The sequence below is a fragment of the Sapajus apella genome, unplaced genomic scaffold (assembly GCF_009761245.1).
Source record: "Sapajus apella isolate SASKATOON/1434 unplaced genomic scaffold, GSC_monkey_1.0 scaffold24, whole genome shotgun sequence".
Taxonomy (NCBI): domain Eukaryota; kingdom Metazoa; phylum Chordata; class Mammalia; order Primates; family Cebidae; genus Sapajus; species Sapajus apella.
Window position 1 is genome coordinate 21,260,718 of NW_022436964.1, and position 24,098 is coordinate 21,284,815.

The following is a 24,098-nucleotide window of genomic DNA, read 5'->3' on the forward strand; positions in this document are numbered from 1 at the left end:
TTTGTTATGGCCAAGAATATACTTCTTATGAATTCAGTGTTTTCAAATTTATTCAGAATTGGTTTATGGACCAACCCATGGTATAACTTAGTGAATGTTCTGATGGGCACTTGAAAAGGGTATATATTCTGCACTTGTTGGGCATTGTGTTCTGTAAATGTCAGTTATGTTTAGTTGGTTGATGTTTGTTAATTCCTGAGAAATGAGTATTAATTTTTTTTGTATAATAGTTGTTTTATTTCTCTCTCTACATTTTTGCTTCATGTAATTGGTAACTTATTATATGCATATATATTTAAGAAGTCTGATTTATAAATCTTTTATGGTCAGTGTTTTTATATCCTGTTTAAGAGAGGTCACATTGGTCTGTGGTACATCTTAAATTAATATTTGTGTATGGTATGAAGTAGAGGTTAAGGTTATTTTTTCCTTTATATGAATAGCCAATTCACTAAGCAACATGTTTTGAAATGACCAACATTTCTTCATTGAAATGCAGTGGCACATCTGTTCCAAATTAGGTAACTGTATGTGAGTATAGATTTTTGGACTCTATTCTGTTCCATTTGTCTATTTGTTCATTTTTGTGCCAATACCAATCTAATTGTCCTGTCTTTATGATAAATCTTGATGTCTGGTAATGTTAAATCCTCAGTTTCCTCTTCAAGATTGTTTTAGCTATTGTAAATCCTTTGTTTTTCGTATAGACTTCAGGATCAACTTGTAAATTTCAACAAAAACTGCTAGGATTTTAATTGGAACTGGGTTGAATCTGTAGATTAATTTGGAAATGACATCTGAACCATACTAAGTTTTTCTATATTCTTGTATCAAGATGGTCTACCCTTCTCTTATTTAGCTAGCATTCATTTTTCATATAAATATTTTATGGATTTTATTGCAGAATTTTTACAGATATTTCAATAGATTGATTCTAGGTATTTGATTTTTTGTTACTATTCTAAGTGATACTATTTTTAAATGTTCATTTAAAAATTGTTTGCTTCTGATATAGAGAAATACATTTGATTTTTATATATTGGTCTTGCATCTTGTGACTTTGCCAAATTCACTTAGTGATTGGTAGATTCTTTTAAATTTCCTATATACACAGACATGTCATCTGTGAATACTGACAGTTTCACTTATCCATTCTAATCATTATACCTTTTATTTTGTTTTCTTGCCTTATTGAACTAGCCACAATTTCCACTATGGTGTTGAATAGAAATCATGATTTTAGACATGCTTGTTATGTTTTTGAACTAAAGAAGAAGAAGATCAATATTCTACCATTAAGTATATTAAGATTTTTTTGCTGTTACCCTTTATCAGAGTGAGGAAGTTTCCTTTTTTCCTAGTTTGTTGAGATTTTAAAATCATGAACGTCAGTTAAATTTTTTTAGAGATAGTTTCTGCCTCTACGAAATGATCATATGTTGCATTTTCTCATTGTTCTAATCGGTAAAATATATTGACTACTTTTTAAAATTTTATATTCTAAATTACCTAAAAATTGTATATATGGTGTACAGCATGACATTTAGTTATATGTATACATTGCAGAATGGCAAAATCAGTCAGTATAATTAACATTTGTCCTTCCTGACATAGTTATTTTTTGTGGTGAGAACACTTAAGATCTACTCTTAGCAATTTTCAAGTATACAATATATTGTTATTAGCAGGAATCACCATAATGTACAATAGATCTCTTCAGTTTACCCCTCTAACAGAAATTTTGTATCCTTTGACCTACATCTCCCATTTCTCCTAATGGGACCTTCAGCCTCTGGTAACTGCTATTCCACTTACTCTCTGCTTCTGTGAGTTCAACTTTTTTAGATTCTATGTATCAGTGAGATCATACAGCATTTGTCTTTCTTTGCCTTGCTTATTTCACTTAATATAATGTCCTTCAGGTTCATCCATGTTGTTGCAAATGACAGGATTTTCTTCTTTTTAAAGGCTGAATTATATTCCCTTGTGTACATATGCTGTATTTTATCAGTTCATTTGTTGATGGACACTTAGGTTGATTCTTTATCTTGGCTATTATAAATAATGCTGCAATGAGCATGGGAGTGTAGCTGTTGCTTCAACATGTTAATTTTAGTTCCTATACCCAGAAGCAGGATTGCTAAATCATATGATAGTTCCATTTTTAGCTTTTTGAGGAACCTCCATTCATTTTCCATAGTTACTGTAAAAATTTACATTCTCCCACCCAAGAGTGTACAAGGGTTTCTTTTTGTACACGTACTCACCAATGCCTATTATCCTTACATCTTTTTGATAACAGCCATTCTAATAGGTGTGAGGTGAGATCTCATTGTGGTTTTAATTTGCATTTAGTGAACATTTTGTTGTCAACATGTTGGCCATTTACATATTTTTTTTTTTCTGAGACAGAGTCTCTGTTGCCCAGGCTGGAGTGTAGTGGTGTGATTGTAGCTCACTGGAGCCTTGACCTCCCAAGCTCAAGTGATCCGTCCATTTTAGCCTCCTGAGTCGTTGGGACTACAGGCATGTGCCAGCATGCCTGTCTAATTGTTTTTTTTATAGATACAGGGCCTCAATTGCTCAGGCTGGTCTTGAACTCCTGGGCTCAATTGATCCTCCTACCTTTGCCTCCCGAAGTTTTGGGATTACAGGGTTGAGCCACTGCACCCAGCCTGTATGGTCCTTTGAGGAATATCTGTTCAGGTCCTTTGCCCATTTTTAAATCAGGTTATTTGTTTTCTTGCTTTTGAGTTGTTTGTATTTCTTGCCTATTTTGGATATTAACCCCTTATCATATGGATGGCTTGAGAATATTTTCTCCTGTTTCATAGGTTGTCTCATCACTCTGTTAATTGTTTTCTTTGCTGTGTGTAAGTTTTAAAATCTGGTATGATGATTTTTAAATGTTAACTTTGCACACCTGGGAGTAAATTCATTTGGTCAAGACTTATTTTTTAAAATATATTATTGGATTTAATTATTTTGTTTAGCATTTTCTTCCAAATATGTTTATGAGAGAGATTCAAGGGTAATTTTTTTTTTTCCTTTTCGTGTCCTTACATATTTTGGTGTCATATTTGTACTCTCCTCTTAAGAATGTGGGGAAGTGTTTTTTTTATTTTCTATTTTCTGAGAGAATTTGTATAAGCTCAGTGTTTCTTCCTCAGACGTTTGGAAAAATTTCTCAGGAAAGTCACTGGGCATTAAATTTTCTGTGTGGAAAAGTTTTAAGTGGTATATTCAATTTTTAAATTACTTTATTCATTTGTTCTTATATTTCTGTAAAGAACTATCTGAGACTGGGTAGTTTATAAAGAAAAGATGTTTAATTGACTCACGGTTCTGCAGGCTATACACGAGGAATGGCTGGGAAGGCCTCAGGAAATTTACAATCATGGTAGAAGGTGAAGGGGAAGTAAGCACATCTTCATATAGCAACAGGAATGAGAGAGCAAAGGAGGATGTGCTACAAAATTTTAAATAGGCCGGGCGCGGTGGCTCAAGCCTGTAATCCCAGCACTTTGGGAGGCCGAGGCGGGTGGATCACGAGGTCAAGAGATCGAGACCATCCTGGTCAACACGGTGAAACCCCGTCTCTACTAAAAGTAGAAAAAATTAGCTGGGCATGGTGGTGCGTGCCTGTAATCCCAGCTACTCAGGAGGCTGAGGCAGGAGAATTGCCTGAACCCGGGAGGCGGAGGTTGCGGTGAGCCGAGATTGCGCCATTGCACTCCAGCCTGGGTAACATGAGTGAAACTCCGCCCAAAAAAAAAAAAAAATTTAAATAACCAGGTCTCATGAGAACTCACTCACTATCAAGAGAATAACAAAGGGGAAATCCACCCCATGACCCAGTCACCTCTCACCAGGCCGCTTCTCTAACATCGAAGATCATAATTCAACCTGAGATTTGGGTGGGGACACAGAGCCAAACCATATCAATTATATATAGAATTATTCAAATTTTATATTTCTTCTTGTGCCAATTTTGGTAAATTGTTTTAAAAGAAACTTCATTTTTTTTTTTTTTTAAATTGGAGAATAGTCCTTATAGTCTTACATTTTAAAATTGTAAGCTCTGGGAATAATGTCTACTTTTTAATTCCCAATATTGGTAATTTCTGTTTTATCTTCTTTTCTTCTTGATCAGTCTTTCTAGTGTTTTATCAATTTTAATGCTTTTTAAAAAGCCAACTTTTTACTTTGCTTTTCTTTATTTTCTTTTTATTATTCTCAGATTTCTGCTTTTGTATTTTCATTTTTATGGTTTTTAGCTTAATTTGTTGTTCCATTCACAACTTCTTGAAATGAAAGTTTATTTAATAACATTGTTCAGCATTTCTTCTCTTCTCATGTATGAATTTAAGATTATAAATATCTTAGTTTACACTTTTACTGCATTTTACTCATTTTCATTACTGATCCAAAGTATTTTTTAAGTTATTTTTTGTACCATGGGTTCTATGAAAGAATATTGATTAATTTAAAAATATATTGGGGTTTCTAGTTTTTTTTCTGTGTATGCTGTGAGGCTTGGGTCAGTGGTTATATTTTCAATAAGAGATTTTTAATTTAGGTGCCATTGGCAAATTTCCATCGATTCAAATGCAGAACTTCACATTTTTCAATGCATACATGAATTTTTGTTGTTGTTGTTGAGGTATTAAGAATAGCATGAATTTATAAAATATTAAGTAATCATTGAATGTGAAATATGTCCCATTTTGCAACTTAATATATTTTTATTAGGTTGGTGCAAAAGTAATGCGTTTTTGCCAGTGCTTTAATGGGAAAAACCACAATTACTTTTGCACCAACCTAATAATGATAATAATAATAATTATTATTATTATTATGTTATTTTGTCTTTTTTCTTTTTGAGATGGAGTCTAACTCTGTCGCCCAGGCTGGAGTGCAGTGGTGCGATCTTGGCTCCCTGCAACCTCCGCCTCCCAGGTTCAAGCGATTCTCCTACCTCAGCCTTCCAAGTAGTTGGGATTACAGACACATGCCACTATGCCTGGCTAGTTTTTTTTTTTTTGTATTTTTAGTAGAGACAGGGTTTCACCATGTTGGCCAAGCTGGTCTTGAACTTCTGACTTCCCTAGATCTGCCCACCTCGGCCTCCCAAAGTGTTGGGATTACAGACATGAGCCACTGCGCCTGCCCCTAATAATGACAATTCTTATCAAACTGCTTACTCAGAATAAAATGAATGGGTAATGTAAAGCTGAGTTTCACATTTTTATGCTATATTCTTCAGTGTTATTATTTGTTCAATACTTTTAAAAATTATGTAAATTTTTCATGGTCTGTACAACATTAAGTCAATATTGTGAGTCTTAAGTATATAAAATGGTTGCTTGTTCCATTGTTCATGTTTTGAATACAAGTTATATTTTGTGTTATTTCATTAAGAATTTGTTAAGAATTTTATGGCCTAACATGTGGCCTACTTTCTGAAATATTCCAGCTTCAATTGAAAAGGATTTACATTCTTTAGTTGTTATGTGTTTGCTTTTGATTGCTTGTATTTCTCAGTCAAATGTAGGAAGCGGAGATTAAGAAAAGGGCTGGCAGTTTTGGTGATCGAGGAGCAGAAAGTATGAGACAGTTGTCTTGGATAGTGAGAGAGGAAATGGACTGATGAAATATAAAATGATAGATGAGCCAGTACTAAGGACCTATCTGAGTACGACTCTAAAGAGGGACCAATCTGAATGCACAAATGTTTACATCAGTGATTTTTATAAGTGTGGGTAGAAGCTCTGAGTAGACAAAGATAAATTGAACTCTTTTAGAGTTTCTTTGTTATTTTTGGTATTTGGACCCTTTGCTTTGATCTGTGTTAGTACAGTTTTAAAAAATTAAATGTTGTCTCCTCTCAGCAGATCTTTTTAATATGAACCCAGGTGTCTTTAACACCAATACAATATCTTCTATTATTTTTCTTCTCTGTGTTCTCCTTCTTCCTCCATCTAGAACTTCCTTTAGAATTGTACTCCCTGGATTGATTCTCATATTTTTTACCCTTTTGCTCATCATATTTCTTTTCTTTCTGTCTTCGTCTCTTTCACTTTCTCAGTCTTGGAATTGGGAGATTGTCTTGACTGTCTTCCAAATTACTAATTTGCTCCTCTGAGTCATATTATTCAACTCTTTCACTGAATTGTCATTATTTTTTTCTTTGGTGTATAGAGAATTTATTATGCACAACCACTTGCAAACTTTAACAAGTATGGTTAGAGCAGCATTTTCTATAACAGCAACACATAAGTTGGAACCACACAAATCTTATAATAACAAGAATGAATGGGCAAAGTGGGTGGCTCGATGCTCAGACCTGAGCAGGTGTTAAACACCTGGGGGAAAAGGAAAGCTGTCCATTTATTTATTTCTGTAGGAAGTACAAAAGAGCCAAAATGAAGAAAAATGCTGTTTCATGATAAAGAATAAAGCCGTAAAGAATATCCACAAAATTGTGTATAGTGGGGACATCTGAGACAGAATGAAAACAAAGTCAGGGCAGAGCAGCACAGGAAGACTACGAAATGCCCAGGCTCTCTTTATCGCTAGTCATGATTTTTAAAAAATTTTTATAAACTTTATTTATTCTCTGCTCCTTTTTCGTAATCTAGTGATACTTTATTTTTTCAAAATATTCTTAAATCTCTCTGAGAATACCAAGAAAAATTTTAAATGAAGTTCTTTTCCCTGCATTATCTATTTCTTCTGGGGTCAGTTGTTTTCTGGTCCATTTTGGTCCTACTCTTTTGTGCCTACCACCCCTGCCCCATCCCCATCCTAACTGTGTAACAACAATCCTTGATAATCATTGTATATTTATGCTTTATTAATGTGTGTGCAGACAGCTGTTTTTATGCTTGTTGATGACTTCTTCTGTGTATTATTTTTTTCTTCAGTTAAATAATTTTTTTAAGAGTCACAGTCTTGCTCTGTTTGTCAGGCAGGAGTACATTGGCTGGCACCTAGCTCACTGTAGGCTCAAACTTGTGGGCTCAAGCCATCTTCCCACCCCAGCCTCCCAAGTAGCTAATATTACAGATGCACACTACACGCTGGCTAATTTTTAGATTTTTTTTTTTTTTTGTAGAGATAAGGTCTCACTATATTGCCAGGGTTAGTCTTGAACTCCAGGCTCAAGCGATCCCCTCGCCTTAGACTTCCAAACTGCTGGGATTGCAGGCATGAGCCACTGCACCAAGCCTATGTATGTTTTAAGTAGAATCCATTTCCTCTATTCTGTCATTCTAATCCTGTCTACTTTTGATGTTCCTGGAATTACTTTAAATTTCTGATTTGCTGATAACACCTTTTCTTATTTCTTAGAGCTTTCATGAATTGGTTTATATAAACTTTTAATCTTATTCCTCTTAGCTATTGTTGTTACTGTTTTACTTTTATATCTATTTTAAACCCTGCCATGCACTTTATATACTGTTATTATTCATGCTTTCAACAATTGTCAGTTGTTTAGTTGTCTTTTTTTTTGAGACAGAGTCTTGTTCTGTTGTGCAAGCTGGAGTGCGGTGGCATGACCTATGGTGTGACCTCTGTTGCAACCTGTGCCTCCCAGGTTCAAGCAACTCTCCTGCCTCAGCCTCCCTAGTAGCTGGAATTACAGGTGCATGCCACCATGCCCAGCTAATTTTTGTATTTTTAATGAAGATGGGGTTTGTGCCATGTTGGCCAGGCTGGTCTCAAACTCCTGACCTCAATTGATCCACCCACCTCAGCCTCCCAAAGTGCTGGGATTACAGGCATGAGCCACTGTGTCTGGCCATCAGTTCCCTTTTAATACATTTAAGAAATGGAAGAATAACAATATAATTACTTACATATTTACTATTTTTGAGTTCTTCATTCCTTTCTGTAAATCTGAGTTTACATGTAATACTTCCTTTAATCCAAATTATTTTATCAGTTCTTATAGTGTGAGTTTGTTGGTATGTACACTCTTAGCATCCATTTATCTGAAAATATATTTGTTTTGCCTTAAGTTTTGAAATTCTTATTTTTTATGATACAACAGATACAGTGGTATCAAAATTATTTTTCAGGATTGTAGAATTCTAGGTTGACAGCTTTCCCCCTCTCCCTACTAGTACTTTGTCTTCTGGCCTCCATTGCTTGTGAAGAGATGTCAGTTCTGTTTCTTATCTTGGTTCTCCAGAATGTATGTGACTCCTTTTAAGATTTTCTTTTTTTCTTTGGTTTTTAGCAGTTTGGCTATAATGTGACTAAGTATGGGTTTATATAGATTGGAGTCAGATGAATTTTTTTGAATTGGTGCTTTGATTTTTTTAAACAAACTTGAAAACATTTACCCAGTATTTTTTCAAATATTTCTTCTGTTCCGCCTATATGTATCCAATTTTGTTGCTGCTTTTGTTCAGTGGTGTGATCGTGGCTTTCTGCAGCCTCAAACTCCTGAGGGCAAGTAATTCTCACGCCTCAGCCTCCCAAGTAGCTGGGACTTCAGGCATACAGCACCATGGCCAGCTAATTAAAATTTTCTTTTCTTTTCTTTTCTTTTTTTTTTTTTTTTTTTTGTAGAGATGGGGTCCTGCTATGTTGTGAGGGCTGGTCTTGAATTCCTGGACTCAAGCAATACTCCTGCCTTGGCCTCCCAAAATGTTGGAATTACAGGCATGAGCCACAGCTCCCGGCCTAGATTTCTTGATATTGTAGAGTTTACATATGGCTTCTTTATCTTCATGCATCTTATTAATTTTTTAATGTAAATTCTATTACATGTGTATCATAGTAAACAAAATCTTTAAAATAAATTCCAACATTTAGGTCTGCTGTGGGTCCATTCCTATTACAAATATTTTCCTTTTAACTCCCCCATTTCTCTTTCTATGTTTAGTAAGTTTCACTGACTGCTAAACACTGTGGGTGATACAGTGTAGAAACTCCAGATGGTGTGGATTTCAATCTTCCTCTGAAGTATTGAATTTTGTTGTAGCTGGTGGTTAAATTACTGGCACATCACCTTGATCCTGTGGAGGCTTGGTTTTAGGCTTTGTTAGGACAGGTCTGTTTCAGTTTGGCCATTAGTTCTGGCAAGTGGCTCTTATTTTTCAAGTGTGGCTTTTCTACAGTTTCAATGGAAAGCCTGAGATATTTACCAATTCTCTGTTACGCTAAACCCTGACTCTCCAGGACCAGATAGCTGTTGAAATGTCTTCCCAATTCTTTCAGATTTCTGGCTGTTGCCTCTTCCTGGGCTTGGATTTTCATCCTATGAATGGGAATTCAGGAGTCAGCCCCAGCTGACTCCCAGTTTCCTGAGATTTCTGCCCTCAAGTTTTAGCTCTTCTAGCAGCTCCAGACTTCATTCTCTGGTACTTTCACCCAGTAAGACTGCAGCTTTTTACAAGAGCTCTGTCCCCTCTTCTGTCCCCTGCCTGTACACAACAGACTGTGTAGTTGTCTTAGGAAGGAAGAAGGGTAAGTGTGGGCCTCATTCATTGTATTCCCCTTCTTTCAAGAGTCATATCACCCCTACCTAGTTTGTATCTGCTTTTGTTTCCTTGACAATGTCTTCAAATGGTGTTTTTATAAATACATATTTTTAAAAAGTTTATAATTGTTGTCAGCAGGAAAATTAGTGTAGTATAAACTACTCTCATTACTGAAAATCTCTATGTTAAAAATTACTTTAAAATATTATTATTTATCATTTCCTTGGTGTTTAGGGCAGAAGGGAAATGCACAGGATTTTTCTGAACTTCTCATTAAGGGAGGCAACCCAGCCTTGGTCTGGAGATCCTGAAATTATATTGTATGCGTAACAAAATAATTATTTTGTTATTTTTATGGGCTTAGCATTAATAAATTAAATATTTAGTAAGATCTGTATCTCAGGACTTTTCTGCCTGCTGAGAATAGGTTGTTTGACAAGGCAGATGAGGTTCTTTTATGAGTTATAATGTATTGAAGCCTGTAATTTAGTAGTGGAAGGAGCACATAGCAAGAGTTGTATGATGAGGTTGGAAAGGTAGACAGCAAACAAATAATGTAGGACTCATGGAATTTTAGTCTAAACATTCTTAAAATATGAGGGTGGCTCCTGTGTGGAGATTATGTAATTGGGAGGCAAAGTAGACTTAGGGAAAATAGGAGGACATTGCAATAGTTCAAGAGTGAAATAATAGCTGCTTACCGTATGATGGTAGTTGTGGAGAAAAAAGCCAATGGATTTGAAATATAGTTTGGAAGTAAAACTATATCAGTACATATTGATGGATTGGATAATGGGGTGAAAGAAAGAGAAGAATAAAGGTTGACCAAATTTTTATTACAAAGTATGAGAGCTTGTTAGGACCTCTCTTCTGTTCATATTTTCTTTCTTGCTCAGTAAGAAAACAGTTCAAAGCACTTTTTCCCCAATAACTTATATCTTCTTCTTTTGTGATAAAAGTACATTTTAAAATGAGTGGTCTTTAGAGTGTAATATAAAATTCTTTTACATTTCACCTCACCATATTTAGGTTTACCAAAGTAGCATATGAATAATTGTAGGAAAAAATGTATATCTACTTGGACTATAAAAATTTGATATACTGAACAAAGTAAATCAAAATGGCTAAATCACATGGATATTAAATGTATTTCAAATGTATTTTATATTCTTAGCTGCTTCTTTAGACCACTCCACTGCCTTTTGGGACATTTCTGTGGAAAAGTTGAGAAGCACTTGACCTATCTAAACCTGTCAGTCCAGCCAAACTTGTCTCTACTTTGTTCTAGGAACATGCTGTGTACATTCCTCTTTCCATGTTTTTCATGCTTTTCTCCCTGCCAGTAATGCCCTGTTTTTTTTCATTACTTGTCAAAATTCTATTTTTCTTTTAAGATCCAGCGTATGTTTTTATTGTTGTGTGAAACTTCTAAAACTTTCTTTGTTTTTAGTAATGATGATAATTTTATTCTTGTCACTTTGTAGCACTTAATTTTTAAAATTTATTTTGTACTTAGATGATGTATAATTTACTATAAATCATAGATTTTTAAGAGCTGGGATGAATGGCTGAGATTTAATTAGTTATACAAGTGAAAAAGCTGAGATTGATTTTTCATGTAACTAGTTTGCAATAAGAAAGGATGAAAACTTATTTTTGGGTCTCTTGGCTCCCAGTTTAGTAATTTTTCTAATCTGCGTTACTTCTTGATGCATATTTATTGATCTGAAAAATTGTATCTCTTAGAATTACTAGTATACAACTAAATTTTGAAAATATTAACTTTTAAAATGTGATATTTAAAGTACTGGTTTTCCAGTTTTCGTGTACAGATGGATTAAAATTTATTATAAATTTTATTTACTCTTTTTTTTTTGGTAGGGACAGGTTCTCACAATGTTGCCCAGGCTGGACTTGAACTCCTGGGCTCAAGTGGTGCTCTCAACTCGGCTTCCCAAAGTGCTGGGATTACAGGTGTGAGCCACTGTACCCAGCCTCTTATTTACTCTTTATTCAACTGATTTATTAATCAACACATGCTGATGAAACTTAGTTATAGCTTTTATTTACTCTTCATTTATTCAGCAACTTTCATGTGTCAGAGAGTATCCTAGGCACTGAGTGCAGTAGTAAATAATATATCAAGGTTCTTGCCTTCAGGAAACTTTCATTCTGGTGGTACAAGACGTTGAGCAAAACCAAACTCTAATCTATGGTGGGAAAATATCTGAACAGCTGTGGCCACTTGGGTGATCAGAGCAGGGATTGTTGGAGAAGGAGCATGAAAGAACTTTCTGGGATGCTGATAGTTTCTTAGGGCTTTGGGTTACATAGGTATATGCAGTGTCTAAACTTATTGACTGGTACCCTTAAGATTTGTGCATTTGATTATATTTAGGAGGGAAAAGTCCTGTAAAACTAGAATAGATGTAACTTATATGAGAGTTATAAAGAACAATATGTTAAACACCCATGAAACTACCACCCACCCCAGGAACTAGAACATTGCCAGCAATTTGCACCTATATATGTGTTTCTCCTGAGCAGTCGTCCTGTCTGTCTCACAGAAGAAACCCTTGTATTATATTTTGGGATTAACATTTCCTTGATTTTTTTTTTTTGTGGGGGAGATTTATTTAAACATGTATATGCCTAAATAATGTACGATTCAGTTTTGATTGTCTTTGAAATTTAGAAAAATGATATTTTACAGCTTATAGTTTTTTTTGTAACTTACTGCTTTTACAAAATTGTATTTTTAAGATTTATCCATGTTGCATAAAGCTATAGTTCATTTATTTTAACAGCTGAGGAACATATTCTGTAGTATAAATGCACCAAGGTATTTACCTATTTTCCTGATTGGGTTGCTTGCAGTTTTTGCCTTTGGAAGCTGAGGCGCAATGAATATTCTTCTAATGTGTCTCTTGGTGTAACTGAGGTGTAACATGAGGTTTGTAGCTGAATGTAGAATTGTAGCAGTTCTCAGAACATGGTCTCTAGAGGGTGCCTAGGTATCCCACAACCTATTCAAGGGGTTAATGAAATTAAAATGATTTTCATAATAATGCCAAGATGTTAAATGTCTTTTTCATTGAGTTGACATATGCACAAATGGTACACAAGTAATAGTGAAACTGCTGACATCTTAACACAAATCAAAGCAGTAATGCCAGCTGTAGTTGTGATCATTATATTCTTTTTTTTTTTTTGAGACAGGGTCTCACTTTGTTACTCAGGCTGGAGTGCAGTGGCATGAGCGCAGTCACTGCTTACTGCAGCCTCAACTTCGTGGACTCAAGTGTTCCTATTGTTTTCTTTCTCATGATGTACTTCCAGGGGAAAAAAAAGCCAACCAGAGTTACTTATTGTTTTGATTGTTTTTTGTAGAAAAGCATCAATGCATTTTCTAAATGATTTCATTTATTCAGGAAACATTTATTGAGTGCTTATGGAATTCTGGGGTATGTGTGTATGTTTAAGGCAGTGTGATTTCCAGTTAACATCCTTTCTGTTGTAAACACATGATTGTGTCATATTAAAATATAAAAAGAAAAAAAAATATCCTGAATAAAAATAGATCAAGCTGTATGTAAATATAGATTATAAGTGAAAAATACTGAGTAGGGTTAAAGCCTGTGCTTGCTGGGTTCCCTGTATAGAAATAGGCATTGGAGATAGGAGTTTTACTCTTGTGGTACAAGATGGACTAGAGGCAGGTCCAGGATGTTACTTTATCATTATATAATTACCTTGTCTCTTTACTGTTTGTGTCTTAAAGTCTGTTGTATCTGAAATACCTTTGCATGGAATATCTTTTTCTATCCCTTTACTTTCAGTCTATGTGTATCTTTAGAGGTGAGATGAGGTTTTCTAAGTAGCGTGTAGTTGGGTCATGTTTTTTAATCCATTCAGCCATTCTCTATCTTTTAAGTGAAAGTTTAATCTATTTACGTTCAAATTTATTATTGATATGTGAAGGCTTATTCCTGTCATTTTATTAATTGATTTCTGGTTGTTTTGTAAGTCCTTTCTTCTTTTCTTTCTCTCATATTGTTTAGCATTGTGGTTTGTTGGTTTTCTATAATGAGAACATTTGGATCCTTTCTTGTCTGTCTCTGTGTTTGCTTTACCAGTGGGTTTGGTAATTTTGTCATCTATTTTTCATGATGATAGTAACTGTCTTTTTGTTTGTTTGTTTCTTTTTTGAGACAGGGTCTTGCTCTTGTTTTGTTGTCCAAGCTGGGGTGCAGTGGTGCCATCATGGCTCACCATAGCCTCAGCCTCCATGGTCTCAAGTGATCCTCCTGCCCCAGCTTCTCAGGTAGCTGGGAATACAGAATCACGCCACCATGCCTGGCTAATTATTTGTTTTTTTTTTTTTTGTAGAGATGGGGTTTTCCCATGTTGCCCAGACTGGTCTTGAACTCCTGGGCTCAAGGAGTCTGCCGGCCCCAGCCTCCCAAAGTGCTAGGATTATAGGCCTGAGCCACTGTGCCTGGCCTGATATTGTTCTTTCACTTCCCAGATGTAGCACTCCCTCAGGCATTTCTTGTAGGTCTGGTCGAGTGGTGTTGAATTTCCTCAGCTTTTGCTTGCGTCAGAAAGACTATTTTTCCTTTGCTTAATGAATTTTTGCTGGGTATATTATCCTTGGCTTGCAGGTTTTTTTGTTTTTCTTTTTAAATTTCAGCACTTTTTATATATCATTTCATTTTCTCCTGGCCTATAATGATTCTGCTTAGAAATCTGTTGTTAGTCTGATGGAGCTTCCCTTAGAAGTGACTAGACACTTTTTTCTTACTGTTTTTAGAATTCTCTTTGTCTTTGTCGGCAGTTTAACTCTAATGTGTTGTGGAGAAGGTCTTTTTGAATTTTGTCTTTTTGGAGATCTCTGAGCTTCTGTATCTGGATGTCTAAATCTCTTGCTATACTGGGATAGTTTTCAGTTATTATTTCATTAACCAGGTTTTCTCTACCTTTTGTATTTTCAGTCTTCTAGAATACTGAAAATTCTGATACTAGGCTGCTTTATGATATCCCATATGTTATGTAGGTTTTGTCCATTCTTTTTTCTTTCTTTTTGGCTAATGGGGTTATTTCAGAAGACGTGTCTTCAAGTTTTGAAATTCTTTCTTTGCTCAATTTAGTCTATTATAGATGCTCTAGAATGTATTTTTTTATTTCATTAAATGAATTCTTCAGTTTCAGGATTCTAGTTAATTATTTATTTTTTATTTTTTGAGATGGAGTTTTGCTCTTGTAGCCCAGGCTGGAGTGCAGTAGCTCTATCTCGGCTCACAGCAACCTCCACCTCCCTGGTTCATGTGATTCTCCTGCCTAAGCCTCCCAAGTAGTTGGGATTATAGGCATGCACCACCACACCTGGCTAATTTTGTATTTTTAGTAGAGATGGGGTTTCTCCATATTGGTCAGGCTGGTCTCAAACTCCTGACCTCTGGTGATCCACTCGCCTTGGCCTCCCAAAGTGCTTGGATTACAGGCATGAGCCATCACCCCTGGCGTCTGGTTTTCTTTTTAAATGTTATGTTTCTCTTTGGTAAATTTCTCATTCATATCCTGAAATGTATTTCTGGTTTCTTTGTATTGTTTATCTGTATTCTTTCGTATCTCCTGAGCTTCTTCAATATCATTTTTAATTCTTTTTCTGGCATTTTATGAATTTCTTCTGCACTGGAATCTTTTGGTAGAAAATTATTGTGATCCTTTGGAGATGTCATATTTCCTTATATCTCCATGTTTCCTGTGCCCTTACTTTGATATCTACACATCTGGTGTAATAGAAACTTCCATTTTTTTTTAAATTTGCTTTCACAGGGTAGGACTTTTTCCTGAAGATTTGTCTGGGGTATTGGTTGCCTAGGGCACTTTGGCTTTGAATCTGGATACATTTAGTAGTGTAGTCTCTGTAAGACTTTTTTTCCCCTGTAAACAGCATCAGTGGCGTCTGTGATTTCCTCAGTGGCTTAGTGTATAGTTGTTAGCGGATACTGTGGTGAACTTTTGCTGGGAATGGTGACACCTGCTGGACTGATTCTCAGTCTTCAGTGTTGGCAGCAGTGGGACAAACATGCCTGTACATTAGCCACAGGGTGGCTTACTTTGGAAATGGTGTTAGTGAGTGCAGGCAGGCCAATTTTTGGGTCTACAGGTGACTTGTTTGGGTGCCAGCAGTGGTAGTGATAGGCTGGGCAGTTGGGTGGGTCCACAGGCCCATGGGCAGTGAGCATGACATGGGCCATGTCAGTAGTAGTGGTAGGACAACCTTCTGGCTCTCCAGTTGTTTGGGCTTATGTTGGCGGTGACTGTGATATACTGCATAGGCAAGTCAGGTGGCAAGTGTGAGTGGGTACCAGCTGTGGTGGTAGTAGCAAGTTAGGTGGGCCACATCCTCAGACCTCCAGGTGCAATGCTCAGTTGACATTGGATATGAACAAAGTGGTGTGATCCCAAGGACCCCAGATAACATGCTTAAGTCCTTGGGAGTGGCGTGCTGAGCTGGGCGGGGTGAGAGTATCCTCAGGTCCTCCAGTGGTGTGAGCAGGTGCTGTTTGTGATGGGCAGGAGCAGGATAATTTCCAGTCTCCTGATGGAATGTTCAGGTGGGGGTGGCAGTGATTTTGCTGTGGCCCTGATGCTGGGGATGGTGGGATTGCTCTCAGTGGGAACAGTTGTAGGGAGGTAGCTAGGGAGTGTGCACTGCAGCTATAGGTGGAGGCTGAAGATGTGATAGAGCTGTCCTCAGGGTGCATGCAAATTTGCATTTTGACACCTGGCGGCAGCAACCTGCCATGGTTGCAGCTGTGAGTCATAGAGCTTGCCCTCAGGGCACATACAAATGTATGGCAGTCCTTCTGCAGGGTCACTGCCACTGGCTTGTGCTTTGGCCCCATAGGCAGCAGCCAGTAGTGGAGGTGACTGGGTGGAGGATATCAGTGGGGCTCTAGGGATGTGACATTGCAGGGGCTTTTGGGGTCCAGGGCAGGATGCATGCTGGTGGGGGTTAGGCTTTAAAAATAGCACCATGTTGTAGCTGCTTAGGACTTGGGAGTGTGTTGGACCAGCGTAAACTTCTTCTCTAAAGCAATGTCATTGTGCAGTCTCCAGGCAGCTCCCTAGGTTACTCCCTGGGCCCATGAGAGTTGAGGCGCTCTCTTATGTCTGGGATTGCAGGAGTTTGTGGTGAAAATGTGGGCCACTGGGAGTCTCTCACTTACTCTTTATTCACATTGTGCAGGCTCTCTAGGCTTCTGGCTGATCCTGGTCAAGCAGACTGCCTCACTTCCCTCTCCTTCCTTGCTTTAGGTGTTTCCTTTCACTTCTCTGTTGAATTCCAGTTTTCGCTCTTAGATGACCTATTCAAAGTGTGATTACTCGCAATTTTGGTTCTTCTTCGTGGAGGAGGCGAGTACGAGATACCTCTAGTCAGCCTTCTGGACTCCCCTTCTCTTAATTTGAAATCTCTTCTTCTGTTATCTATAACTGAGTTTAATGCTTATTTGTTTTGTTCATGTTAGGAATTTATATCATTGTCCTCAATTAGGTTGTTAACTGGAATTTCATAATCCTTTAAATGTCCATAGGAAGTTTAAAATCTGTGATTTCTTACATTGTGCTTTGTACATAGCAGTACACGATATTTATTCAGTTAATGGATTTGACAGTCATTGCTGTCAAGGAGCAGTCCTTCTTTGTATATGAAGGATGCCTTATCAATATTATTTCCATTAGTAACTTTAATTAATTAATTAATTAATTAATTACTTTTTGAGACAGGGTCTTGCTGTATCACCCAGACTGGAGTGCAGTGGAGTATGGCAGCTCACTGCAGACTCGACCTCCCAGGCTCAAGCAGTTCTTCCACTCAGCTCCCTGAGTGGCTAGGACTACAAGTGTGTGTTGCCATGCCTGACTAATGTGTGTGTGTATTTTGTATGCTTTTGTAGAGATGAGGTTTCACCACGTTGCTGAGGCTTGTCTCCAACTTCTGAGCTCAACCTATCTGCCACCCTGGACCCCCAAAGTGCTAGGATTATAGGTGTGAGCCACTGCATCCGGCCCATTAGTAACTTCATTGTTTTCTCTTACAGGTAAATGTTCTGAAAAAGACTCTGCATGGGAATGGCTTGCCTTACAATGACAGAAATGGAGGGAACATCCACATCTTCTATAAATCAGAATGGTGATATTTCTGGAAATGTCAATTCTATAAAGCAAATAGATCCGGTCCTTCAGGTGTATCTTTACCATTCCCTTGGGAAAGCTGAGGCAGATTATCTGACATTTCCATCTGGGGAATATGTTGCAGAAGAAATCTGTATTGCTGCTTCTAAAGCTTGTGGTAAGTATTAAAAAACAGCATTTTCCTTTTTATCCATGGATTATTGTTTTAATTATGCTATGCTAATACTGGGTATATGCATTTTATATATATATATGTATATATTAATGCTTACATGGTCGAGATGTGTGTTTTCACATGCATAGAAAATGAAAGCATTACTATAGTACAATTTATGGTGAATCTTTCTTGGGGTTGGTATTAAAACAAACTGACGACCATAAATATTTGCTGAGTATTCTTTATAATTACATATAAGGTGGCTAAAGAATCCTGTCATGGTCTAGCCCATGACATAAGTTAATCTTAAAGCTAGATCCTAAGAGCAACATGAAAGCAAAGAATATTTTGAAATATGTATTTGATTTAAAATCTTAATTAAATGGTTGATAAACCATCATTTTCTTCTTGTTAGCTTCTGAAGAGACCCCTGTTAATCTTTCCTCATAGATGTTTTTCTTATTTCTTTGATGTATCTTGAAATCATTTTTACTTTTGAGACCTGATTATGTTGTCTATGGACCAAAACTATGAACCGGAGAATTCTTTCTGTAGAGCTGACAAGTTCTACTGGACCACTGAGGTTACTATAGCACCTATGGAATCTCATCTAATTGATCTATGTCTTTGTTTTGTTTTGAAGAATAGTAGTATGATTTTATTTGTAGAGATAAATTAAATGTCTAATATAGTATTTGTAAGAATGTGTGATAACATCAGTTTATTCTCTCAAGAATGTAGATGAGGTTAACAGATCAGTATAGGTCAGAATAGCCATTAACTGTAAGTTGGAGGAAGCTAGGTTCATTTCAAGTTCTTTCTATCTATTTTGAAAAATACATTGTTGTTAACTGTAGTCACCCTATTCTTCTATCAAACATTAGAACTTATCCCTTCTGTCTGGATTTTTGTGCCCATTAACCAACATCTCTTCATTTCCCCCTTCCTACCCATATAACTTTACCAGTCTCTTCTACCAGTCCACTCTCTACCTTCATGTGATCACCTTTTTTTTTAAGCCCTCACATATGAATGAGAACTTGTATATTTGTCTTTCGGTATGCGGCTTATTTCACTTGACACCTGATCTTCAGTTCCATCCAGGTTGCTGTGAATGACACAATTTCATTCTTTTTTATGGCCCCACTGGGCCCCAGGGCAGTACACATTCTGTTGAGGGCTGGATTCCCAAAAATATCACCTTGCTGTAGCTGCTTAGGACTCAGGGGGAGTGTGGGACCCAGTGTGAGCTTCCTCACTGGAATAGGCAATGCTTTTGTGCTGTCTCTGGAAAGCCCCCTATGTTAGTTTTGTGTCCTGCAAGGGTCTAGGGGCTCTCCTGTGACTAAAATTGCAGGGGTTCACAGTAAGAATGTGGATCATTGGGCATCTCTTACTTACTCTTTTCCCATGTGGATTCTTTCCCAGCTTCTTGTCAATCCCGGCTGAGCAGGCTGTCTTGTTTCCCTCTCTTTCCTTGGTTTAGGTGTTTTCTGTCCATTTTTTGTTGAATATCGGTGTTCCTCTTGGATAATCTACTCAAAGTGTGATTACATGTTCATGTTTTTAGTTTTTAATGGGGGAAGTGGATATGAGAGACCTCTAGTTACCTATTTTAACTGTATTGTCAAGTCTATATTTTTTGGTGTGTGTAGTCTCTGAAATCTCTGATCCTTTAGCTTGTAGTAAGATTTTTTTTTTTTTTTTAACAGATTTTATTGAATTCCTGGAGCCAAAAGGAAATAATAGAAAAGAACAAAAAACTCTTTCAGTCTTTGAAGATTGGTTCTGTGTTGGGGGCATTCATTCAGTGTTTACTCAGTCCATTTACAACTCTGCCTTAGCCTTCCCTTCCTCCTTGTGCTGACCCTAAAGAGCAGCCTGAGATGAAAGCTTAGGGTCTTTTCTAAGTGCCCTTCTTTGGGCATGCATGTGGCTTTTCTGTTCTCCAGTACATAGAGATGCTTTTCAGTGCTGTCATTTCCCAAAGAAACTCTATTATCTCATCTCTTTTTTAGCTTTTAGTGTGTTTATTGTTTGCCTTAACTTTAGACTGCTGCCCTATATAGCAACAGGTTGTTCATTTGCAGTGTTTTCAATGAGTCTTCTATGCAGCTGCTTTTCTGCCCTGAGAAAGTCCTGAATTAAGTGGAACATAGGTGTGCTGTTTGCATCATTTCTTCAGTCAGTCTCCAGTCAGGTCAAAAGAGAGAAAAACAGTTTTTTGAGATTAAGGTCGGCTCTGTTCACTCTACAGTCAGGGATCAGAGTTTCACACTGGTAACACCAATTACCATCTTCAAGACTTTGCTTAACTAGGGGGAGTGGAGCAGGGGTCGGTGGGCAGGGCAGGGGCGTGGTGGTTCAGGGAAAGTAAAAATGCGACACAACTTTCCTGCCGTTTTTAAGTTGCTGTTTTCTTGATTCAGCATTTATCTGATTGCTGCATATCTTTGCTTATTTTCTATAGTTTATATGAAGTTCACTCAGACAGTTTTTACTCATTTTTTTTCCCTATTTCTGTGGAGAAAGATAGGCCCTCAGAACTACCTACTCCACCATTTTCACTGATGTTACTCTTTTACTTCTATAATCACAGAAGTGAACTTAAGATTTTTCTATCTATATTGGCGAGATTACCCTTGGTATCATAGTCAAACTAAATTCACAAAATGTGTTAATTTATCTGTTCCCTCTTAGTCTATTCTCTGTGATGGTATACTTAAGATGGAGTTGTCTTTCAGGCTTGGTTGAACTCACATATAAATCTTCTCTGGGCCTGATAGTGGTTTTTCATTTCTTCTTTGTTATTTTTCCTTTCCTTCTTCTCTTCCCTCCTCGTCCTTTCTTTTCTTTTTTGTTTAAGTTGATAGAGCCTGCTTCCTTTTTTTTTTTTTTTTTTTTTTTGAGACTGAGTCTCAACTCTGTTGCCCAGGCTGGAGTGCAGTGGCATGATCATGGCTCACTGCAACCACCGCCTTCCAGGTTCAAGTGATTCATCTGCATCAGCCTCTTGAATAGCTGGACTGTGGGCACCGGCCACCACACCTGGCTAATTTTTGTATTTTTGGTAGAGCCAAGGTTTCGCCATGTTGGCCAGGCTGGGCTCAAACTCCTGACCTCAGGTGATCCACCTGCCTGGGTCTCCCAAAGTGCATGAGCCATTGCACCTGCCAGAGTCTATTTCTTTAATAATTATAGTTCTATTGAAGTTTTAAATTTAAGAATCTTTTTAAAGTTACATTTTTACAAAAATTGTCCATCTGTCTATGTTTTCAAGTTTATTGGCATAATGTTGTTCTAGCACTCTTTGTCTTCATAACCCATAATTATGCTTTTTAAAAGTTCTTAGTGTTTGTGCCTCTTTTTTCTTTTTTTCTTTTTTTTTTTTTTGAGACGGAGTTTCGCTCTTGTTACCCAGGCTGGAGTGCAATGGCGCGATCTCGGCTCACCGCAACCTCCGCCTCCTGGGTTCAGGCAATTCTCCTGCCTCAGCCTCCTGAGTAGCTGGGATTACAGGCACGTACCACCAGGCCCAGCTGATTTTTAGTATTTTTAGTAGAGACGGGGTTTCACCATGTTGACCAGGATGGTCTCGATCCCTTGACCTCATGATCCACCCACCTCGGCCTCCCAAAGTGCTGGGATTACAGGCGTGAGCCACCGTGTGACTCTTTTTTCTTATACTTCACAAAGATCTATTTTGCAAGGAATCATCTTTTATTTTGTCACTTCTCTCTACTGAATTTTTATTATGCCCATCTTTAACCTTTCTTTGTGATTACTCAATTGTCTTCTCTGTTGAGTGAGATACTTAGATCATTTGCTCTTATTTTCTAATACAAACATATAAAGCTACAATTTTTTTGCTTTTGAATTTCGCTTAGTTGTATTCCACGATTTTTAATACATGATATTGATAATCATTATTCATTATAAATGCTTCTTAATGTATTTTCCTTTGACCTCTGAGTTGTTTGAAAGTTATTTGTAAATAAAAGAATGAATGCAAGTATACGGTTTAAAAGTTGCTACTGAATAATGTTATTCTAAATAACTTACTGAAATTATTACACATCTGTAAGTAGATGGTCATGTTAATAATTCAGAATTTAAGTCTTTGTTGTCAGTTTGTCATATGTGTCATTTCTATCCACAGTGGAAAAAATAGTTAAAACGAGCCTTATGTTTTAAATATATAGGATTAAATTTTTTTTTACATATTCATTTCTGATTTAATTGAAGTATGGTTAGAGAACATGGTATGTATAATTATTCTGTGGAACTTCTATAGACTTGTTTTGATGAGGTTCATGTGATTGTTGTGTTTGTGCTTGTGTGTGTACATGTATGCACATATGTGAATGTTCTGTATACGCTTGAAAATAGCTTGTATTGCTTACTTGCGTGGTTTAGGTATTCTCTTGGTTTTTTAGTTCAGTGGCCTTCAACCTTTTGTTAATGTACCTTCTAAAATATCTTAAGAACTTAGGTATGCACTCATATTTTAAGTTGACATTTAAAATTTTTCATTGTAAATTAAAATAGTACAAAGGGTATAATTTTAGTGTATTATGTAAAACTTGACGTTTTAAAATAAAACTTACATTATTCTTTTGAAAGTATTCATGACCTCTAAATATTTTTGTGATTTTATACTTATTAATTAAAACAACTCCCTCCATGCAACCACATACAAGCATGGATTCCTATTATGCCTCCAGTTCAGAGAAACTTGAAAAGTTGAACCAACCATTCTGCAGAGGACAACTGAAAAAACTGGATGAAATGTTTTAAAAATATTTGCTTGAAAGAGTCTCAGCATTCATATTTTAAAATACTTACGTACCTTGGAAATATTGTGGGTTTGGTTCCAGACTATCACAGTGAAGCACATACTGCAGTAAAGCAAATTACATGAAGTTTTAGGTTTCCCAGTGCATATAAAAATTATGTTTAAATTATTCTGTAGTCTGTTAAGTAGGCAATGGCATTATGTCCATAAAGTACACACCTTAATTAAAAAATATTTTATTGTCAAAAAACACTAACAATCATCTGGGCTTTCAGTGAGTCATCATCTTTTTGTTGGTGGAGACTTTTGCCTTTATGTTGATGGCTATTGACTGACCAGGGTGGCGACTGCTGAAGGTTGGGGTGGCTATGGCAATTTCTTAAAATAAGACAACAGTGAAGTTGCTGCATCAGTGGACTCTTCCCTTTCGTGAAAGATGTCTCTGTAGTATGCAGTGCTACTTGATAGCATTTTACCTGCAGTAGAACTTCTTTGAAAATGGGATCGATTCACTCAAACCCTGCCACTGCTTTGTTAACTAAGTTGATGTAATATTATAAATCCATTGTTGTCATTTCAACAGTATTCACAGCATCTTCACCAGGAATAGATTTCATCTCAAGAAAGCACTTTCTTTGCACATCCATGAAAAGCAATTCCTCATCCATCCAAGTTTTATCATGAGATTACAGCAATTCAGTCACATCTGCAAGCTCTACTTCTAATTCTCGTTCTTTTGCCATTTCTACCACATCCTAGTGACTCCCTCCACTGAAGATTACATCCCTCAAAGACATCCATGAGTCAGAAACAACTTCTTTCAAACTCCTGTTAACGTCGATATTTTGACCTCCTCTCATGAACAATTAATGTTTTTCATGATGTCTCGAATGGTGAATCCTTTCCATAAGTTTTTCTTTACTTTGCTTAGATCCATGAGAGGAAACACTATGACAGCCATAACCTTACAAAATGTGTTTCCCAAATAATAAGATTTGAAACTCAAATTGCTCCTTGATCCATGGGCTGCAGAATGGATGTTGTGTTAGCAGACATGAAAACAACATGAAATTCAATGTACATCTTTATCAGAGCTCTTGGGAGACCAGGTGCATTGTCAACGATTAACAATACTTTGAGAGAAATCTTTTCTGAGCTTTAAGTCTCAACGGTGGCTTAAAGTACTCAATAAACCATGCTATAAACAGATGTGCTGTCTTCGAGGCTTTGTTGTTCTATTTATAGAGCACAGGCAGGGTAATTGAGCATAGTTCTTAAGGGCCATACATTTTCAGAATGATCAGTAAGCACTGGCTTCAACTAAAAGTCACCAGCTGCATTAGCTCCTCAGAAGAGAGTCATTCAGTTCTTTGAAACTTTGAAGTGAACCACTGACTTGTCTCTAGCTATGAAACTACTAGAAATCATCTTCCAATAGAAGCCTGTT

General features: G+C 36.8%; 1 protein-coding gene and 1 long non-coding RNA gene across 6 annotated transcripts in view; one reads left to right on the plus strand and one right to left on the minus strand.

Moving 5' to 3' along the window:
• The window catches only part of JAK2 (Janus kinase 2), a 115,088-nt gene that overhangs the window by 21,826 nt on the left and 69,164 nt on the right, over positions 1-24,098 (plus strand). For 4 of the 5 annotated variants that reach the window (XM_032291054.1, XM_032291056.1, XM_032291057.1 and 1 more), the window contains exon 3: positions 17,606-17,856. In XM_032291054.1, coding sequence (XP_032146945.1) covers positions 17,631-17,856 — 226 coding nt within the window. In that variant the 5' untranslated portion in view covers positions 17,606-17,630. Of the gene's footprint in view, positions 1-7,625; positions 7,649-17,605; positions 17,857-24,098 lie in introns of those variants that run through there. The other variant, XM_032291055.1, reaches the window with a different exon arrangement.
• Positions 6,801-23,399, minus strand: LOC116559876. Its single transcript, XR_004272665.1, has 4 exons — positions 23,282-23,399; positions 19,614-19,621; positions 18,419-18,423; positions 6,801-6,811 (listed from the first exon to the last, which is right to left on the minus strand). It is a non-coding gene; the product is annotated as an uncharacterized LOC116559876 (long non-coding RNA).